At 41.9% G+C, this 22304-nt stretch overlaps 1 protein-coding gene across 1 annotated transcript in view; it reads left to right on the top strand.

The window, feature by feature from the left end:
• Positions 1 to 21908, top strand: part of uvrag (UV radiation resistance associated gene) — an 82307-nt gene extending 60399 nt beyond the window's left edge. The window contains exons 14-15 of the mRNA XM_041052119.1: positions 11024 to 11115; positions 19682 to 21908. Of these exons, the coding sequence (XP_040908053.1) occupies positions 11024 to 11115; positions 19682 to 20519 (930 nt within the window). The 3' untranslated portion in view covers positions 20520 to 21908. The remainder of the gene's footprint in view (positions 1 to 11023; positions 11116 to 19681) is intronic.
• The last annotated feature ends 396 nt before the right edge of the window (positions 21909 to 22304 follow it).

The following is a 22304-nucleotide window of genomic DNA, read 5'->3' as shown; positions in this document are numbered from 1 at the left end:
GAAAATCCCTTTGAACTCTGTGAAATATTGGAAGTCTGAGCTTTAATCTGGGGCTCTTTGGTTACTGTTTTGATAGGCATGTAGTCAGTTATACTGTAGGCCAGACATAGTCATTTTACTGTCATCAAGGTTGTATTCATATTTGATAAACTGTTTCTACAAAGTAAGCTGAGAGAGGTTTTTAATGTTATTTGCCAGATGCAAATGTTTGCTATTTTTGTGTAGTGAGGAATAGTGAAAAACAACCAAACTCAGTCCCACATCAGCTATTACTCATTCTTCATTTCATGTTACTCCTCAGTCACACTTTGAACTTGCTAAAATAAGCAGACATTTGGATTAGTAGCTCTCAGCAACCATCACTTTGAAAGCAATTCATCTGAAAGCTGGTAACTTGGATTTGCCAGCCCAGGCTCTCTCTGTGACCTCCAATCCAGTGGTAATACTAATAGAAAATCTTACTCGTAAAACCATCCGCAAAGTAAAGAGGAAAGAAAATAGTATGCCCATTCACAAGGAGTGGAACGGAGTTTGAGAGAAATTGTGGGCAACTCGAAGCCAGGATAGACACCTGCCCACAAACCATTTATTCATCCTCTCCTCTCTGGCCTTCTATTTTCCTATGGGCCCTGTGGAAACACTACACACATATAAAAAAAGATTTTTCCTTGTAAAATACCACAACACTTTTATTCCAAATAATAAAATGAGTGTGATCAGACTCTGGCTAAAATTACAATTATGTTTTAATGACTATATTTGGCAGTGTTATTTTAAAGGCATGCTACAACTAGGGCAAAGTTTGTTGTGTTTGTTCAGGAACATTTTCCTCCATTAATGTATCTTTCCATGCTAAAAAAGAAGAGCTAAGACTATCCTCCATTCCCCTGCAGTCACCCATCACACATCTTGTGCCCATCACTGTTTGGCACTGTTCGCCAGTCAGACCACAAACGTTTGTGGCTTCGCTCAAGAACAAGCTCCGTATGCTTTGAGTTTGAGACTACAAAGTAGTGAATTAGCATATTCTCCTAGGTGTGCCTCACCCAGGAACCAAGGAGTTCTTGTGAGAGCTGCCATTGATGATGGTCCTGCATGCCAATACTGCTAACAGGAAGTTGACCTCAGTGTACTGACTTCACAAACAGGGTCAGCCTGTGTGGGTGTTGGGTTACTGAGCTCAGCTCCGGTGTTACAGTGACGAGGGTCATTAGCCCTGAGGAGCAGAGCGACATCAAGCATGGTGGCTCTTCCAATAGATGTCACTGTGGCGCACAACACTCATTGGCCTCCTCACTGCACATACAGCACATACACTGACTAACCACATCATGAAGGAACTGTGGGCATGGTAGTACACACCTCTGACCCTCCCTGCAGTGATTGGGGTCAGAGGAGACCAGCATTGGTCTCTTGTCACCGGTGGTCTCCCTAACTGAATTTCCTATTCATCTCATACAGCCTTTCCCGTAATTATGTAAATCTGTTGACTGAATTTGGCGGCAATATGATACTCGGCAAAGTGTAACAACGAGTAATGCGACGGAAGAATCTGGTTTGAATTATGGCTGCTTTAGAGTTGGACTTGGGCACAGTGAGTACACCACACCTGTATTACATTACCACAGTGTGGAAGAGACAGGAGGGGAGAGCAGGGAGAGTAAAAGGAGAAAGCGAGTCGAGTTAAAGGATGTTAAATGAAGTGGAAGAACTTTGAGTATTCAATATTAAAAACTGTTTTATTACACACTTTTAAAAAAATGGCAACAGAGACAGGAAGTACAAAGAATATTACATTTCACCTGTTAAAGAAGTTCTCAAACGTATAGTATGAACTATGCTCTCAGGCTTGTCCCATGGACACTTGAGTGTTGGGTTTGCTTTGGTTCTTAAACGTCTTACAGTGATAAGGTCGCTGCTAAAGTCAATAACTTAGTCAAACACCTTAATCTTAAACATACCCCTCCACTATACTATCTAATCTTCTATAGGTGTGGATGTGTTAATGAAAGTGAAAGACTTTAGGTCTTGCACATCTTGACTCAAAAAAGACAATTAATAGAGTACAACCAACACTGACTCAAATGATGTCACTTGAGGACATTTGTCAGACTTCACAGAGCTCCCTGTGGAGACACAAAAGGCATTATACACGTTTTTTTTTTCTTTTTTTTCCCCACATGTTCACTAGTACTCCCCGACACCTGTAGGCAAACTTTTATGTGTAAAATCTGTTTTGTTCCCCTTTAATGTCAGAGTTGCAGTGAGTGCAGTTTCTCCTGGCCTGAAACACAAAATGACCATCAATCTTTTACAGGAACGCTGAGCAGCAGTTTCACCTAATTTCAGGCTTTAGAGCTTCCTCTCCCTCTTAGAATAAAAACCAAATGACACCTTCTCACCAGACCTTTAATTTTAGCTCTAATTATCTTGCTCACATTCTTGCGTTGTAAATATTAAACTTAATGTGCAGTAGATCAGTTACAGACTACTGTAAGCTGCAGGCTTTTAGATGACAAAGGCTGATAAAAGTCATAAATTATTAACCCATGACTTTCATTCAACACAGAAACAGTCCTGTTACAGCTCTTCAAATTGCTGTTAACAGTTAGCCGTATTTCAGTTGTGTTAAGGGGCCATAGTCAGAGGTGCTTGTTGGTGGTCGAATACTTTCGGGACCCACCCCCTCCACCCTCCCCCCTCCCCTTAAACCTTTCTGATGTCAGATTGGTGGGGTTATGTTCAGGAGCGTGCATGTAACTGTCTGAAACCAACAATCGTGCTGTGATTGCTAAGTGAAGGTGAGAAAAAGGAGCCAGTGATCATACTTCTCTCCAGCACGTTTTTCATTCTTGGTGCAATTACAGTTCACCAAGAATGAGTGATGCCCCCAAGTTCAGATCCAATATAAACACTTGATCTCTGACGTGGTCAAATGAACCACTTCTTTTCTTGGATCACCCTGTCCTTAGCCCCTATGAAAATTCTAACTGTCGGGCATATGCTTCCTTGTTTATATTAAGAGTTGCTCAGCAGGATCATGGGCTTTGATTGCTACAGCCTGAAAGTCTTCTTTATCTGTCCAAAGATCTATAAGTGTTAGCATCATAATCAAACTATTGCAGGTTTTTGTTGTATTATCATTTAATCATTTTATGATTAAATTAATGTGAGTGTAACTGTAATTTATTATTTCAAAAACCATAGACTACTGACATCGGTTTTTCTTATATATTGCTCATGTTGACTAATTTCTGGAATTAACAGGAGCACTTTGTCAATTGATCAACAAACAATATTGACATGAAATCTGATAATTACTTGAAAGGCTTGATCCCACTTCTGTCCAGTCAGTGCAAGATACACATTTCAGGCAGTGGAAATATCCTCAGCTTTAGCTCTATTTGTTTTGTTTCTCTGAATATTTTATTTTAGACAGAGTTTCTATATAGCTGCTTGTGTGAGTTTTACTTCCTTGGAACATTTTTATGAAAATAAACTCCAGACATAGAAAAAGAAATAATGTGATACTTTGTTGATCCTTCTTTTCTTTTTGTTTGCCCTTTGGAAAGTTTGAAGCCAGGCCATTTGGATGAGCAATAATTTCTCTAACCATTGCGACACTCCCCTACCCTTCCCACTGCATTGAATTGTCAGCATTTCAGTATGGCATTTTCTGCCCATTCATAGAGTCTAAATCTAATGTAACAAATGGAAATGCAATAGCGGTTGTAATCTTAACTCAAAATTTAGCATGGAAAATAAAAAAAAAAACCCTTTGAACAAGCTGAGAATGAGACAGCAGGGATTCTTCACACTAAATATGTGGGAAGATATTTTCTGTGGTGAGCAAGTGGCTGTGGTGTTTATGAATCCTGATTCCCAGTTTGGCTTGAAGACTGGATGATGATGAGTGTGGCAAGTATTCAAGGCCAGAAAACTGTTCGAGTTTAAGGGAAGTGAATTTCTGCTGTGAATGAATTATATGACTAACCAGACCCAAACAACTCTTGAGCCGTGCTCTGTATATTTATTGAGACACATAAAAGGCTGCAGTGATTAATCAAGTTGGATTTCATATTCCACACTGTACCACATGATTGTTGAGGTTTTGAATCTCCATTGCACCATGTGTGGCTTCACCTACCGTTGTCCATTACAAAGCTGCAAATGTGAAATCTAAAAGCAACAGGTCAGCGAGTAAAGGAAAGGATAACTGTAAATGCACATTAAATATAAACAGTTAAAAAAAAAAAGGCAAAAAATGTATTTATTATTCTCAGATTTTCGTTCTCCCATCTGTAGCTATTGTGTATGCATCCTGTTCAGCATTTCAGTGTAATTGTTGTAGTAGATGAGCGAGGGCTGTACAGGGTACGTTTCATTATGTACCCAGGACAAGTCAGATGGGTGGAATCATAGAAGCGTCACACTCTCACAAACATAATCGACTTTTTCATATCCACCAGTGAGCTAGACAGAGCTTCACAGAAGGGGGATTATGTTTGATATAAATCAAATAAAGTTGTTAAAAAAAAAAATCACAGAAGGCAAAATACAATGAAGAACATGCTGAGACCAGAAAGTACAGTCTTACACCATATTTCTGAGGTGTCAGAAACTTCACTGGTTCCAGTGAATAGATTTGTATTAGATATGTGTTTCCTAACCTTAAATTCTCACCCACAGACACTGTTGTTTTTGCGCCACGCGTTGAAGTAAATGTTTCAGTATATATGTAAGTTCTCAGCCTTCGTGTTTTGATATAATGTTTTTGCAGTAGGTTCCTGGTGTTTCTGTTATAACTGCCAGAGAGAAGCCATAGGTCAAACTAAGCCAAATTACAAACCATGTGTGGGGTAGATTCTTGGCCAGTTTAAATGTAGAAACTTGAATTGTGTAGCACAAGTTTTCTTAAATGTTTTATCATTTTATTTTGTGCCATTGCTCGAAGCTGCAAACACTGCAAGGGGGGAAAGTACATGTCATACTAGATGTTAAACAGCAGTTGTCATGGTAACTACTGAGTTTTCATTTTCTGGTTCAGCTGCAAGGTGAGAAATCAAAATACATTGTTTCCTTCCCCACGTTCAAAGTGATAGTCAAGTATAGTTCTGTGATATTGTGTTGTAGGTTTTGAGTTTAAATAAATACACCGTATAACACAAAAACTTATGAGGCCTAGCTTTGCAGCTTGGCCACAAAAGACAACGCCAGTGTTGTAATTCTTCTGGACGAGTCAAACTGTTTATTGAAACGTCCAAACAATAGATCAGACAGAAATCTCCAAGTATGTAAATACAGCGTTCTAACGTTTTGCATCCTATCAGCCCACTGAGGTCGATGGGTTGTTTATTTTCTCAAAGCCGGATTCCGTCTTCGAATAGTTGGCAACAAGAGATCTGTTGGCAAACAGAGAAAAAGATGTCGAACAAAAGATCCCATGCTCAATGTGTGGCTCACACAGCTGTAAACAAAAACAAAAAAAAAATAATTAGATGGACATGCCACTGTGTGAGCTGCTTGTACAAAAACAAAGAGACATAATGAGAGGATTAAAACAAGAACATGCATACACAAAGTTAATGACAACTATAATGAGCAGAGTAAAACTTCACCTGCTGCCGTGAGGAAAGTTGGCACTTGCAGCGCAGTGCGAACAAATCATAAACAGGCAAAGTGTTGGCTAGAGGTGATAGCTCCTTGAGCTTAATCGTGAACAAAACACTTTGTGTGGGGCATGTGGTTAACGTGCTTCTGCCAAATGACTCCAGAGGACACCATCGATGCCCACAAGCTGCTCTCACAAGCCAGGAAACAGTTGGTTATAAGCCATTTTATTGCATGTCTCACTTGAAATTACATGTATGAAAACCTTTGGGGAATTGCCCCAAATACAGTACCGCTTGTATCAGTCCTAATAGACACGAATGGAACTTTAGCGAAAAGTATGGCACATTACAGTCTCAACACAGTTTTCGTTCTTTCATTGGACACGTTCGAATAACTTGCCAGATTTTAATAGTAACCAAGACACAGTTCTGTTTTAACCAAAGCAATTGTTGTGTGCTTTGATTTTCAAAAACTAGTGACCACTTGTTTGGTGTACAAGTCACTGAAACACTGTTAGCTTTGGTTTAATAATGAACATCACAGTATGTACACTTTATAGCATTTCAGTAGAAATAAGTCCACACTAATGTTCCTAATTTGTTGAACCTGCTACGCCACAGTATCATTCAGCTCTTACATTATAATTTATTTATACATCTTGTGTTTTCTTTTTTTTTTATTCACAGGTGTGTAAGCTCTTCATGAATTAGTCATCTTAACCAGAAGAGGCACAGCCCTGACATATTGTCAGTGGCAGGTGATTTCCCATAGCTCCACTTCTTTACATATGAGGTCTGCATGTGAAGACTAATGTCTGTGTTAACCTCACTGTCTCTGCTGAACTATCCGTAGACTGACCAGAGGGATGGTGGAGGGAGGAACACCTGGTTAGCTCCTCTGTAACAAGCTGTCATATGACCTAATGAGCTTCCTGATTATCTTCCCTGGGGAGCATGTAAAACCTATGTATTATGTAGAAAAACGTTTCTATTTTTACCCCAGTGGACAAAAGCGTGCTGATTATGAATCAGGGGGTAATTGTCCACGATGCAGTTTGATTTGGAGACTTTTAACCTCTTGACACATGAAATGAAAATATCCTGCATCCGAAGTTTCCTCCCATCTCCACTGATGATGGAAAACCTCTTGTCAAATAATGAGCACCAGTTGAACTGTCGTGATGTCTGCCTTGACAAGCAGCCTCTACAGTGACCTCAGGAAAGATGTGGAGGGGGGGAGGGTGCTTTGTTACCTGGGCCACCCTCCTACACCACATCGTCAGCAATCAACCTCAAAATTCTCTGCAGCCCGCCCACATTCGAGGTCTGATCTGAGGGTGATCAGTACTGACAAACTCAGGGAAACAGTAATATGTGGCATAAGTCAGGCTGTGTTTGTTTAGCCGCTGCACAGAGCTCAGGGCAAACAAGCAGGTTAGGCCAAATGATGGATGGCATGTACTGTAAACTGACTGGTTCCTGCCAGCTCTCGTCAGTTTGAGTGTGTTTATGTGTGGTCTTGGCTCCAGTGGATTGGCGGTGTATACTGCTGCATTCTTTGGGCTGTTACTGTATCTTTGTGATGGATAAGGATGAGTCCCCAAATCCTCAGATGTGATGGGTCAGTTGCCCTCATCATCCAAACTCTCACACACACACACTCATACCAAAACTTACAGTCATAGCAACTGATTAAACCACTACACACGCTGCGGAGTCTCCAAAGCCCTGAGCGCGTTTTGTTGAAAAAGTAAACAGGGGAAGGGAGTGTCCAGACACAAAGGTGTGAGCAGTGACGAGGAGACCTGGCCGGATCTCTTTTCACTATGTCATCATGTGAAAGAGCCCCAGTGAGTGCCCCCAGTCCACCCCCTCCCCACATAGGTCCTCTCGCCTTTCAGCCGTCTTCAATGGGCCCTGGGAATTTCTCACCACGATCTGGTTAGCCCCATTACAAAGAACCCCGTGGCCAGCCTGAAAGCACTCTTCCATACACGTACGTACAAGCACGCAAAGAACTCCACCACCATTCATCACAAGGATGTATGAAAGGGAAACTGGAAATGACAAGCTGTCTCGAGTGGACACATTCTGAGCTATTTGAATGATCTGGTCTGCAGTTGTTGACATAGAAACACTCTGAGACTGTTTCTCGATGCTGTGTTTGTGCAGAAATTTTCCAAGACACTCATTTTATTGGCTTTTGGAGTCAGAAATTATGCGTAAATTTTCATTCCTGTTGTGTGCAACAGAAATCATCTGTTATGTTTCGTACCTCATGTCAGTTAGAACACATTGCTTCATATCAGTTACAACACACTCCCAAAGAACAGTTTGGGTTTACAGACCAGAATCTAAACCTTCCTTCTCAGCTGTTTGTTTCAATCCTACAGACAAATCTGTCATGATGCGATAATTGGAAATGACACTTCATGTCATTAAGCTGCCTCCTACATTTTTTCTCTTTTATAAGATTCTCTTTTTTCTTTTCCTCTAGATGATACAGCTGGGTCACTAATGTGTTTCTGTTTGTCTCTGGCGAGCAGAGGAGAAGGGAGGGGGCTGATGTTTGCATATTCCACAACCAGCGTCCAGGATATATGCCTTCCCAGGACCAAGTTCATAGGGAACACACATACATACACATACGGTGCACTCTGAGGAGAAACTTAATGCGGTTTCCACCAGGGAGGGCCAGACCAGTTTATGAATATTGATAGAGTCTGGCTGGCTGAGCGCTGGGTCAGCTGTAGGGTTGCAGTATTCCGTCTTACAACGTGTCTTAATGTGTTTAACACACCTCATTACAAAGACAGTGTGAAGCAGCAGTCACCCTGTGCTGGTGGCTCTGCACTGCTGCCAAACAGACACTTAGCTCAAGTGTTGTTGGTGCCCACTGGCAGACATTTGACAGAAGCCTGAGCAAACCTGCACGCAGGTAGAGTTTTGAATCCTTCCATGTTTGGTTTGTTGGAGGCATCATGGAGAATCTTTGACCAGCCACATTCCTCACAGAAATATAAAACATCTACACATGTGCTTCCAGTAGCATCCTCCTATTTTTTTAATCCCCCCAAAACCAACTTCACATTAATGAAGTGCGCTCAGGGCGAGCCAGTGATGTCACCCATCACTCTCTTGTCTTTGCCCATATCCAGTTTCTGTGTGCTGCACGCTCAGCAAGATCTCCACACATGAGGAAAACAATAGGAGGCACACATACAAAGTACGTTCATGCTCTCTCTCTCTCTCTCTCTCTCTCTCTCTCTCTCTCTCTCTCTCTCTCTCTCTCTCTCTCTCTCTCTCTCTCTCTCTCTCTCTCTCTCTCTCTCTCTCTCCCGCACACACACACACACATACAGGCACATAGGGCTCCTGTCAGACACACAGTGTGGTTCTGTGTGGTTCTTATACACACCACAGAGACTCAGGCCAAGTAATGGGGTTTAAAGATAGCATTTTCTTACACCTTCTGAGTGTCAAAGAAAGCATACAGTATATCCAACTAATGCTGTTTGCTTTTGCTGAAGCCATAATATTTATTCTTTTCTCATATCTGATTCGTGATTTCTAATTCATACTTTCTAGACCATAACTTTCAGATTTCCATTAGATTGGGATTTTCCTTTTTTCAGCATCTGGCCACAGAAAAAGCAGCCCCCTCCCCGCCTGATGTTGCTGTGCTCTTTCTGTTTCTAAACTGGTGGTGTTATTGATCTTGGCCTACTGTTTCAAACCCAATTCCGTTCAGCCGGCCCTGTGGACAGCGCAGTGCCGTCATTTGGTCAGACCCTGAGGTTTTCTCTGAGCCATGAATGGATCTCTGTGTTGTTCTCGTAGGTTTTGGACCACTCCATGACCAGCTGGGTTTCAGGGCGACACCCTTCCCTTGTCCGACCCTCTCGGTCCGAGCTCCTTTTGATAAACCCCTCCTCTGATAATGTCAGAACTGTTGTTTCTTTAGCTCCCTTAACAGACACGGGCCGTGTTAGGCCAGATCACACACAGCACACTCACACACAGGTCTATGTCCTGCACATACTGTAATGTTCATACCATACAGTTTACACATGGTTCTGGCAGCTGTTCAGACAAAAAGGGATTTAGCCATTTTATGTTGAGTAGAAATTTGACACACATGCACATGTGGCCTGTGTGTACTCTGTCAGCATGACCTTTCGTGTTAATGCCTTTATGCCACTCCTCTGGACATTAATCAAGCTTTACAAGAGCCACTGTGTACTATAGCAGTCCCCTGACTGAATATTACATTATTTGCCACAACTGATATGGATGTGTTTGGAGGGCTGCTGATACCCTGAAGACAATTTGTCTCCTTCTAAGCTGTAAAACCAAACTCAAACTAAAATGGATAAATGGGTAATGTGACCTTTGGCCTTTTATTTATTTCTCTGTAATTCCTTTGTTATCGTGCCACTCATCCATTATGTGGTCGTATATGAATGAGCGGCATGTTATCCTGGATGAGTGGTGTGTCAGAGTGGTGTGTCAGAGTCATGTGCACTTCATCCTTTAACCAGAAGTGTGTGTGTGTGTGTGTGTGTGTGTGTGTGTGTGTGTGTGTGTGTGTGTGTGTGTGTGTGTGTGTGTGTGTGTGTGTGTGTGTGTGTGTGTGTAAAAAGTAGAGTGGTTGTCGTGGCACCCGAGTGGAAACAAAACAGATGTCAGGTGGTGCAGGCAGAGTGTGTGACAGAGGGGCCTCGGAGATATACGCTGGACGTGCGGCATGATGCTCCTCTGCTGTTCAGTAATATGGGTTAAATAAACTCTCTGGGACAAGAGTTGGCTTGCTGTGACATCGCTCAACTGTTGGAGGAGATATTTCTGGCACCAGAGCTCAAGTTCCAAGGTGGCCTAGTTGATTTTTTTTTTCCACCGGATTTGATTCTATCATCATGAATTAAAGCACTGTGGTGTAAGGGATAGAACAGTCAAGGCCAAATTTAGAAGTGGGTCTACTGCAGACAGAGGGGGAGATCATGGGAGAATTTAACAGGGTTTCTAATGTGCTCTCCTTGCCTCATTTCGTCCAGGTGTTTTAATAGCAAGTTTGGTTTTTCTTGCCACCCGCATCTCATCCCCTGTCTTTCCACACATCTTACATATGAGCACACATGCCTGGTATCAGGGAGAGATGCCCATTTTGCGTCCAGATGAGTTATAGGCTGATGGGGAGAGTAGAAATGTGTCATGCTGAAAGTATGTAGACTTCAGACCTCTCCTGTAGGTAGTATTTCTTTCTTATCTAAACTACATCCAAACATGGAGAATGTGCCTATGCATCTAAGTGATATGCCATAGTGCTGGGCCACCACACACTCTATGTATAGCTCCGTACTGTGTCGGATGTTTGAGGTTAATGATACAGGATGTGATTCCTTTTCTTGCAGCTGAGATATCAACATGGCTTGACCACCCCAGACCTGCAGCAGACACTACCCAATCTGAAGAATTTCCTGGAACATGGCCTTCTGGTCCGATGGTAAGAATCAGAATGACATTTTACGCCTCATATATTTTGTCATAAGTCATTTGAAGCTTGAGAGATGTTGTATAAAAGTGATGTGTATGTATTTACAAGGGTTTTTCTTTAATCAAACACAAGGATGAATCACGATGTCTTTGATATAATAGAATAGGCTTAATTTTTTCATCAGTTCATTATTTATTATTTCATTTATTAAGACACCCATTAACTTAATCAAAATAGGATGGATTCTTCTTGGGGTCTAATCACCCTCCATATTAACATGAAATCACATTCCAACACACTAACACCGACCCACAACATACATTACCAGACAAACTGAAAGAGAAAATTATATTAAATAAGTAAAATAAAAAAAGAAACACAACAAATAGCTCAACAAGCGGGGTTGATAGTGTATAATACCTGACTATATATTACCTTTTAGCTTTATATTTATATAAAATTATAAGATTAGGAGGGAAACTGACTCAGGAGATGCCTCTGCACATCATGGTATTTTTCAGCAGTGTTTGTAGTTTTGGCCCATACTTTTATTTTTAGTGCAGTCCTATTATTTGTTAATCATTTCACAACTGAATGCAATTTCCTACACTTTTTGCATTCTCCAGGATGAATGGTACATCATCTGTAAAGAAAGTAGTAAATAATGATCATAGACAGCATACTTGAGGTTTCCAGCGCCTCGCAGATTTTACACTTAAAAATTCCGCTCTACATTTTACATGTTTTACATGTAACAGGATTTATTTATTGTCTTATTCTGCAGCATATTACATTGCGATCAATTTCAGATTGTTCATAGATTACTAGCAGAAGTTGTTCTAGTAAGAACTGTTGTTTTGACATCGGATTATTGGTCAGACACAGCTCAACATTGACTGAAATCATATGGGACGTCCACATGATTTCATGTAAAAGAATGCTATACCTCACCTCATCACCAGTACCTCCACATTAAAAAAAAAAACAAAAAAGAAAAAAAAAACAAAGCAGTCGTTAATGACATTTGCAGAAGTCACTTTGTCCCGGTGAGGTGGAATGCTTAGATCTCTGCCTCTCTTCGTCTACAGTCTTATGGCCTGTAAGTAACCCTTCACTAAAATCTGGGAGTTGGTCTGTGTCAGACCTCAGCTCCACTGCCCTATAAAAGAGAAAGCTGTCTTTGATCTCCACTGCTCTCCCGGGGTCAGCAAAGGGGAAAATGTGTATTACACACATTAATTGAATAATCTTTTGTTTTGAAAGGAAAGAAGCCATGAAAAGCCTGAGTTTCAAATCAGCCCTCCATCGCCCCCCCTCCTTAATGAGAAGGGGAAGGGCCCAAAGATAGATGAGATGAAAGCATGGGCCCGCTAACCCTTAAGCCATGTGTATGTGTATGTGTGTGTACACATGCATGGAAGTTTTTAAACAAGTGGAGGTGGAAGTGTAACTGTTCCACAGTGGCTTGCCACAGCCACACTCCTGTGTGACAATGAGACCACAGGGACAGGAACAAAAGCTGCTCTGTGCTGACTCAGAAGTCATCGGGTGAGAATTAAGACCCGGCTTTCTCATCAGGCTGGAGCAGCACTGAGCTAAAAGCACACACATTTACATCAGTCATTCACACTGTCATACGATATAGAGCTCTGCTGCTAAGGTGATAGAGGTAGCAATACTTTAAAAGAGTAGTTCAATATTTAGGAAAGGTTAGCACAGAGTTATATGAGAAGATTTATGTCACTCTCATTTCTGTACTGTAAATATGAAGCCAGTTAGTTTAGCTTCGCTTAGCTTAGCAGGAAGATTGAAGCAGGGGAAACAGTTTACTTGGCTCTGTCCAAAAGTAATATTCACCTACTGGCACCTCTAAACTACTGAGCACACATTAAACACGTCTTGGTGTTTGTTTGTTTGTTTATTCATTCAGTTATCCACTGAGTTATCAGTATTTTTTATTTTGAAAAGCTCAAAACACACTGTAGGTACAGTCTGTAAATGATGCGATTGAGGATAATAGTATTCATCTGTTTGTAAAATGGTATAACTTCAACAACAAACCGCTTGATAGGAGAATAATATCAAACTTGATCAATTTTTTAATAAAAAAAAGTAAAAATAGATGTAAAAAGTATCCTAACCTTTAAGCAGAGTCACAGTTGTTGAATGTGCCCTTCTGTCATTATAAGACAATGCACAATGCACTTTCATCCTAGCTTAAAGCCTCCAGTGAGGATGAGGAGGTGCCTGTTTCACTGTGCTCTGTAATATGGAGGATATGCACAGATTTTTTCTTTGAAAAATCACTGTTGAATTATTTCCTTCCCATATCAATTCCAGTCTTCCTTTCCCCTGTTTGAAAAAGCCTAAATTCAGATACAATTTCCAGTGCTGGGACTCAGCTTATGAAATTTGAATGTATAAAAAGCCTGCAGATAATTATCCTGTAGTCTGTGTGAGGGAGGCTAATCTGCTTCCTCTACCTCTCCTTGCCACCTCTTGCAACAGGCATGATGTGATGAGGGAACTGTTTCCAGAACAGATTTGGAAGCGGTTCTTCCCTCCATATAGAACTAATTCCGCATGCATCCAGTCTGCAGGGAGACCCGTTCCCAAAGTGCCAGGACCCACACCGTGCGAGTACCATAGAACCATTTTATACAGGACGGATGGAAAAACTGAGGAAAAGCAGAGTGCATGCAAGAATCCAAAAGAGTGGACTATAGAGTGTATCTGTTTTGTACAGTGGGTTATGTGATGCTGATCTGGTGAGCTGCTGATCATATCTTTATACATTTCCAAATACTACTGTCAGAGAAACACTTCATAACATGCCATAATATATTCAGTGGAGCTCTGGTGAAAAATGAGCAGTATAGAGTTTTTTAAAATCTTGCTGAAGGAAAAGAAACAGTGGGAAAATGGTGAATCTATTACCGAGAGGGAGACAGAGACAGTACCAGAAACCAATTCTTTGTAAACTGCGCAGTCTGCTGAGATCAAAGCAAACGCATTCAACATGGTCCCATTTGCCGCTCCACATCCGCTGAGGGCCTGGCAGACGTTCACAGGCCCCTAATCCCACTCCGGTGCCTGGAAGCAGGGCCACGCACACGGGGGGAGGCAAGGTGTGGTAGAGCGCCTGGACAGGCAGATTCAACACCGCAGCTGGAGGATGTGAACCTCCACAAAGACCCCATAGTGAGCGAAAAGTTAGCAAAACCACATTAGTCCCTTTGTGTTACATAATGTGCGCAAAGGGTTGTGACATTTAGACAGCTGCTGTCTCAGATAAAAGGATATAGTCTACAATTTATATACCTAAAATCTGCAAGGTACATTAAACCTGACAGGCGCCCCATGAATTTACTATATTTACAGTAATGATGATTCAGAAAAATATATCAAGAATATTTGCTTTTTCCCTGTTCATGTGATACTCTCCAAAATTACTTTGGTTCTTCAAACACCATTTCCTCCTTACCCTTCAGGAGTAATAATGTCATTTCCAATACATTTTTTCTCCGTCACCATTATTTTAACCAACCACATGTTTATATTTCATTTTTTAAAGTAAGTCACTATAACATGATACCTTTTTTTTTTAAAAATAAGACCTATAAATCCACTGAAACTTATTTAGTTCCCTGATGGTTTACAGACAAAGTTTGTCCAAAATAAAGTGTTAAGTGAATAAAAATAATTGAAAAGCAGTAATGTGCAGATATGAATATTTTGGATAAAAGGATTGTTTTTTAATAATGCATTTACATTCGTACTTACTTCTCATGTCAGTGTTATATTTTTGCAGTAAAAACAACAGTATGATAGATGTAATATGTCAGTAATGCACCACTAAGCAGTGTGACTGCGTTGTCAGCTTGTTGATCGTGTCGCTCATGCTGTGCTGTGGTGATTCTCTGCCTTCAAAATCCAGACAGTCAATGAGTCCTTCCCTGTTTAAGCAAAAGGAAAACTTAGCTTCCACCATAGTGCACTGTAGTTTCATAGGGATTTCCCTAAACCACACCAAACAACCAAATCTTATCTGCCATTGTTTGTTTTGGCCCAGAATCATGGCTCCTTAGCAGGACTTGGATATGAGCAGGGTCATGTTGTGAAGCCTGTCCAGGGATTGGACAGCAAAGAGGTCTGGCTTACCGAATTCCTGAGTCGGTCTGAAATATGCCAGGTTTGACATCAGCAGTGGAAACCAAGAGAGCAGGCAAAAATCTCTGGAGGAGAGAAGGCTATTTCTGGATAGGCATGTCAAGTTTTCTGTGTGATGATTCAGGCAGAGGCTTCTTTGCAGCATTTACAGAGTGCAGTGAAGCTGTCCCAGTAATACAGCTGAGAGTGAGGCTCAGTAAAACTTTAAGATTTATTGTAGGCGGTTAGCGTGGGCTACCAGTGGAGGGAACTTATCAGTACACAGCTGCTTAACATACAGAGAGGTGAGCAGCAGGCCTTTTTCCCATCAGTATGGTATGTCGAGCTGTTATCATGAAATCACTTTGCTCATCCTGAATGCCTGAAGACAAAGTCCAAGCTGCATAGAAAGTTTGAATGTGAGCCCTGTATTGTGCACACATGGAGGGTAATTCCTTCATTAAACATTATATGTAACTACATTAGTATTATTATTATTATTATTATTATTGTTGATACAGTTATTGTAGTTGGGGTAGTGGCATCAGCAGTAACTGAAATCAACATTTCAGCTTTCACTCATTTGCAGAATAAAGTTAAATCACAAAACATACTTATGAGAGGAGGAATGCTAAAGATGTGCCCAGTAAGGTCATTACATGCAAAATAATAATTTCTAGTGGACCTCAGCATCTAAAAGAACAGGCATCAGTCAATATCTGTCATGACTCAGGGATGCCTGGAAGCAGATCAGGGTCAATATGTGGCTGTCAGTACTGATATCATGGTGGACTGCTAGAAATAAATCAAAGTATGGGAAACACTTGAGATGTGTAAAAATATTTTTGGGTTCATTATGAAACTGTGGCGGGACAAATTAGACTGTGGTGATTCATGGGAAACACTGCCAGCCGTTGATGGTGCTAGATGAAAAGTTAAGGAATCACCAGAGTTCCTCCTGAGGGAAACCAAGTGTGTACCAAATTTTGTGGCAATCCATGCAATGGTTGACGAGACATTCACTTAAAACCACAAATGTCAATCTCATGGCGGTTCTAGAGGAAAAGTCAGATCACCAGGGTCATCAGGATTCCTCTTCTGGGGACCATGAATACACAAAGACTATTAGGTACATCTAGCTGAAACTACTGCAGTCTCATACAACAGCCCTGCAATAAATCTTACCTTCATGAAGGTTAGAAGAGCCAGTTTTTGTTGGACCGTTTGTAGAGGTCTTGATTCAAATGTGTGATCATTAGGATAGTTTAGGATTTACAGCAGGACTGACGTATTACAATGCATTAGTTTCCCCAATTATAATGGTAGCATATCCAATAACAGTTGAGGCATTTCAGTGTGGTGGACCAACCCAAAGACCAACATCGCCATCCCTAGAATTCCATTCCACCTCTTCTCTAAAAGCAGTGTAAGAACTACATGTACAAGTGATTTACACAAGGGGAAGGAAATTTCAGAAAGGGAACAGAGTAAATGTTCATGAAGATTATGAAAAATCTCACGCAGTGCACCAAGAATGTCAACGAGAGAGGCGGTTTGTTCATGCAATGGGAGTGTTTTGGCCTTATTCTATAATGACGCTGTTTGAGTTCCAGCTTTTCCAGACGACTTTAGGAAATGTTTTTCGGGCGGTTCTGTCCTCCCAGCACCCTTAATTGGCACATATGCTCACAGTGGCTATACATGTGTAGCCTAATTGCCCGCCTTAAAAACATGTCATCAGTATAAGAGTTAAAATGTTTCAAGAAAAAAAATGCTATGGCTGCCCAGAGGTTTGCTTGGCTGAAGCACTCACTGACACACCCATTCTCCTCTGTTACTCATACTGTATGCTGCAACACAATTTGACACAAATAGTAGAACTAATGCAGACCTAACCAAGACACAGAGTGGAACAAAATAACATGGCCCAAATACGCAATTCCTCATTATTCAAAAGACTTTGTGTGATGACCATGTGATTTTTTTTTTTTTTTTTGCCAGTGTTAATGATACGTTTGTTTGTGGCGCAGCTAAAATCCGAGCAAATGGATTATACGATAGAGTCAGCTGGAGGGAGGAATGGAGGAAAATGGCTGATGACAATTAAAATCAAAGCCTTCTAATCAGCCGTTGCTGTTAGGACATGACTCAGTAAGGCTAAAACAATGTAGTAGTCACTTATTAGCTTGTTTTAAATGATGCATTGAAACCTTAAACTTCACTCAGTACCAGCTGTCTCCAGTTTCCAAACCTGTATTGTGTTTCAGAGAGTCTGAACCACATTTTCCACTTACTTGAATGATAATTGACTTCTCATGACATCTGTCTTTATTCCTTTCCACCAAATCAGGATTTGAATTTTTGGATTGGCTTCCAAAGAGCCCATGATGGTTCCATTTGGAAAGTCACAGATAAGTGGTTGAGATGGCAAATCATTCAACTCCTATATATTCTTTTTTTTTCATTTGTCTCCCCAGAAAATTGTTGTGTTAGAGAGCACATTGTTTCCATTTTACCCAAAAATACTTTGCTGCAGAATTAACCATGTGCTCATTAGGGGGGCAGGCTAAAGCTATTTGTATTAAATTATGTGTTTTGATGGACATGCACTGCCAAGTAAAGCACTGTGCATCTCTTGTTCTGCCCACCTAAGATGAAGAGTCACACAGGATCAGGTCATTACCACATGCCTTTATGTTCTTAACCCTGACCTCAGCTACCGGGCAGCAGATCGGCTTTTTATGGTATATCGTTATAATTTCAAAGGAGGTATAGGATGAGACAATACCATTTATATTATATAGTATATCATTTATATCTATATTATATGGTGTGCTTTTTTTATGTTATTTTACAGAACCTGTTCCTTCTGTAAAGTCATGCCAGTGTTTGCATATCTCCTCTCTCACACACCTGACCTCGCTCTCCTGCAACATGGAGGGAGAGGCAGCTCTGGTCCCCACTGCTGAACACAGTTATACGAGAGGTGATTGATTGATGTTTGCTGTCTGTGAAGGTAGATGGACTCATAGCTCCCTCTTACATTTACACACACTCTAGTGGTTGTGGAGCATATGGATCTCTTCTATGTAGAAGTTGGTGCCCAGTCACTCCTTGAAATTGTAATCTGTTTTCATCAGTCTGTTATTGTTGAAAACACCTAAAGGAGTATTCTCAAAGATCTGTTATTTTCATACAAAGAAGGAAACCCTGTCTTTACATTTTATTTTTTATCATTGTCTGTTTTAATAAAAGTGTTTGTAACATGTTACATGTGGCTTAGATTTACAACTATACCGAGATATATAACGTGTATCACTATTCAGCCTAAATACACCAAGGTGTGATTTTTGGTCCACGTGGAGCAGCCGTATACCGAGCCGTGAGGTGCAGTATTTACAGGTTGTTACCGTAAGCAGTTACATGCTGTACCTTCAGACTGTGGATGGTTCACATTTACTTTATCACAAGCACTTTTAAGTTTGGCACGTTCCTAGACAGGCTTCTACTCTCGTCTCAGCAGTGTCCTGTCTGTGAACCCTGTCAGGACCACCTCAGCAGGGAGTCTGCATGGGTCAAGGTCAGGGCTCTTTTTTTACAAGCCGTCATGTGTTTGGTGGTTAAACTGTCTCTCAGACTGAGAGTTGGTACACAAGAAATGCATATGTCAGCCAGTGCTCTCATCGCTGCTGTTTAAGTGCCACTGTTTTTAGCAAGGCTTCCTTTGCAAGAGCCAAGTGACAGGAGACAATTTACCAGGACATCTATTACGACTGCACGTCCAACTTAACAAGCAGAGATTTGTCCTTAACTCTTTAACCAACAGATGTGAATCTCCAGAGAGCACAGGGAGGCCCTGCTTCACCTTTGACCCCAACAGTACAGTGCCTCAGCTCCTCAGAAAGTGGGCTGGTCCCGTTAAACAGACTGCTAAATAGTCCAGTGAATTATACACGGCCTTGGCTATCGGAAGAGGTGGTGAGGCCCCAATTTAAATAAATTTATGGCTCCAGAACAGGGGGCGGGGTGTCCCAGATCCAGAGTCTGTTATCTGTTATGGAGTAAAATGTCTGACATGCTTAGGTGGACGCCTACTGCGCTCAGCGCCCAGCAGAATGTGAATCTAGTCTCACAGGCTGCACAAATGCTTTCTGAATGGTGTAAGGTGATTTACAAAGAGCTGCAGCTGTCTTTCTCCTGGATCAGGGGAAAGGAGGTGGGTGCTTTGGGTGGAGGGGTGCACATGAGATTGATGGAGAACCAGGTCCAAATAGAACCTGGGTGTTTCATTTGCCCCCTTAGGAAATCTCAGTCACGGAGATTGTTGCTTACTGTAATAAATGGAATACAGTCTGAAGCTTATTTTGAATTTGATACTGTACATACGTCCTTGTTCATTTTGTGTTCCCCTCTTTCTCCCTCACAGTGACCGACACCATGTCTCTAGCTCCATCTCGGTGCCGTCCAAGTCCCAGCTTAGTGTTTCCGCCGCCTCAGAGATAGGCTACCCCTGCCACACCAGCTCCCCGGACCGAGGCCTGAGGAAAAGGGCGAGCTCAGAGGCAGATAAGTACAAACCAACCCCTCCACCCAGCTACAATACAGCCATGGATGAAGAGCAGCCCCCGGTTGGCCTGGCACCACCCTCGCCTTCACCCAAACACCTGTCCTCCTCCCTTGATGCTGGCATGGCCTCGCTTAACCTGACCAAGACTAAGGAGGCCACCGAGGAGGAAGAGCAGACGGAAGAGAAGGAACAGGGTGGGGAGACAGAAGTGGAGGTGGAGAGATGCAGAAGCGCTGACAGTAAGATTGAAGTAGATAAAGAAGAAGTGACTGAAGAAGAACCACCCAGCAGCACAGTGGCACCGAACTCTTCTACAGTGCAGGAAACTGGTGAGGAAACAGTGGCCGCTGTTCAGCACACAGGCACCATGAACGGCTCTTTGGTACCAGGACAGGCGCCCGTTAGCCTGGTCCCAGAGCTGCGCTGCTCTGTGGAGCAAGCTGAGGAAATCATAGGCACAGAGGCCACTGGCTTAGGCCTGGGGTTGGGTGTAGGGATGGGGTTAGGGTTAGCAGACGAGGCCCGGCTGGAAGACTACCGCTGCATCCCTGTGGACCACGCTGTAGCTGTGGAGTGTGATGAACAGGTCCTGGGCGAGCTGGACGTGGCTGGCTTTGAGGAGTTCTCCAGGCGCATCTATGCACTAAACGAGAACATGTCCAGCTTCCGCAGACCGCGCAAGAACTCTGATAAGTGAGGCAGAGGATCTAGGGAGAGAGTGAGGCATGAAAAAACTTGCACAGGGGGTTTGGACAAACATAAGGCAGGGACAAGAACTGAGAGGACGAAGGTGGGTCCTCACTTCCTGAACGCAGCATCAAAAATCATAGGAGCTATTCTGGAATAACGACCAATTTGCACTTATTGTAAACATTTCCATAGTAATCTTTGAAATGGAATACAGTTAAAAGTGGAAGTACTGAAACAGTAAGCTTAACTTTTATTTTTGATGCCAGCATTAATATATTTTTTAACAATGAGTATAAAACAGCATTGCAGGCATTTTGTATTCACAAAATGATTTGGCCTCAATGAAAAAAAACCTTCTAAATCACCTTCTGGGATTTAGTGTCAGTCATTGTAATTTGTTGTTCCATACCAAGGCCCATTAATGTACTGAATATCACTCACTCTTGGTTTTCAAACCTCACTGCAATAAAAACCCTTAACTTCATCATCTGCTTTTAAGATTCACACCCACACCCAGGCTCCACAATCAGTACACCAGGGTATAAAAATGTTCAGCTACAGCTTGTTTCTTGTTTCTTTTTTGTTTTTTGAGATTTTATCAGTTATTGAATCATCAACCCAGACAACAGATGGACACACTGAGAATGGTTACAGCTGGAGGTTTTCTCCCAGTGGACCGTTCGTCTGTCATACAGCCTGCTGTTCCAGTACTTACACCTTTGACTGTACAAGCAAACGCTTAGATGCTTCCCGAGCCTTCATTCAGAGTGCATGGCAGTGGGCGTGTGCTTGAGGGAGGATGCAGACATGTGCACATGTGTGTCAGGGCTTCACATCAGCATGCAACCACAGGTACACGATCACAGTTAGGTTTCCAGTACTCTCACCAATGACCTTTGAGCAGGGCAGGAATTTGCTACCCCAAAGCGAGGCGGGAGCTGGAACCAGTAGCCCAATCAGAGACTCTCCAGCTGTGACACGCTGCCCGTCCTCCTCTTCAGCAGGTCGACCCTCTGCTCATTCTCCACATCAGGTGGAGCTTCTCCTTCAGGTTTTAAGATAAGGATCACGAGAGTGGCAGGAGCTCACAGCACATGGCAGGGATACGGTGCAATTGTTTTTCTGTCCATCTCCATGTCCTCTTTTTTTCTTTTACTCAGTTTTAATGAAGCCCATCAATCTTAACTACAAAGTTAATGTTACGTCCACTGATTCTCATATTCAGTAGACCAAAAATTAAATTCTGTGTCTGTGTTCTGTTGGAATTTCTCACTCAGGCTCTACTGTAAATGTTAAGAGCAAGTGTCTCAATCCCACCGTCTGTGATTTTGTTCCTTGTCCCCCTGAATGCTTTCTTGCACTGGTACTCAATAATTGCGTTATTTATGTCTCCCGACAGTTGTGCGTGCTTTGTTTCAGAGGAAATCAATATTTAGTTTTATTTCCCCCGATCACATGGGACGTCACTCATTAATACTGTCAAACTGGTTGAACTGGTATCATAACCAGGTTGTGGGTCCTGATGTGGACAGTCGCTTTGCAACACCTGACAATGTCTGTCCAGAGGCAGCACACTTTGTGTTTCAGATCCAGTACTGTGGTTGCTGACTGTTGACAAGTATTTAAAACTAAAAGATGGACCATCTTAGATCAATTCCATAAACTGCTATACAGCTCAGTAAGTGACCATGTACATATACTTTTGTATGAAGGTATTTGTTTTTGTTTTTCCCTTTCTTCTTCTTCTTCTTCTTCTTTTTTTTTTTGGTTATTAAAGACTTGCAGTCCAATG

The sequence above is a fragment of the Toxotes jaculatrix genome, chromosome 12 (assembly GCF_017976425.1).
Source record: "Toxotes jaculatrix isolate fToxJac2 chromosome 12, fToxJac2.pri, whole genome shotgun sequence".
Classification (NCBI taxonomy): domain Eukaryota; kingdom Metazoa; phylum Chordata; class Actinopteri; family Toxotidae; genus Toxotes; species Toxotes jaculatrix.
The sequence above is the reverse complement of the archived record's forward strand: the minus strand, read 5'-3'. Positions and strand labels throughout refer to the sequence as shown.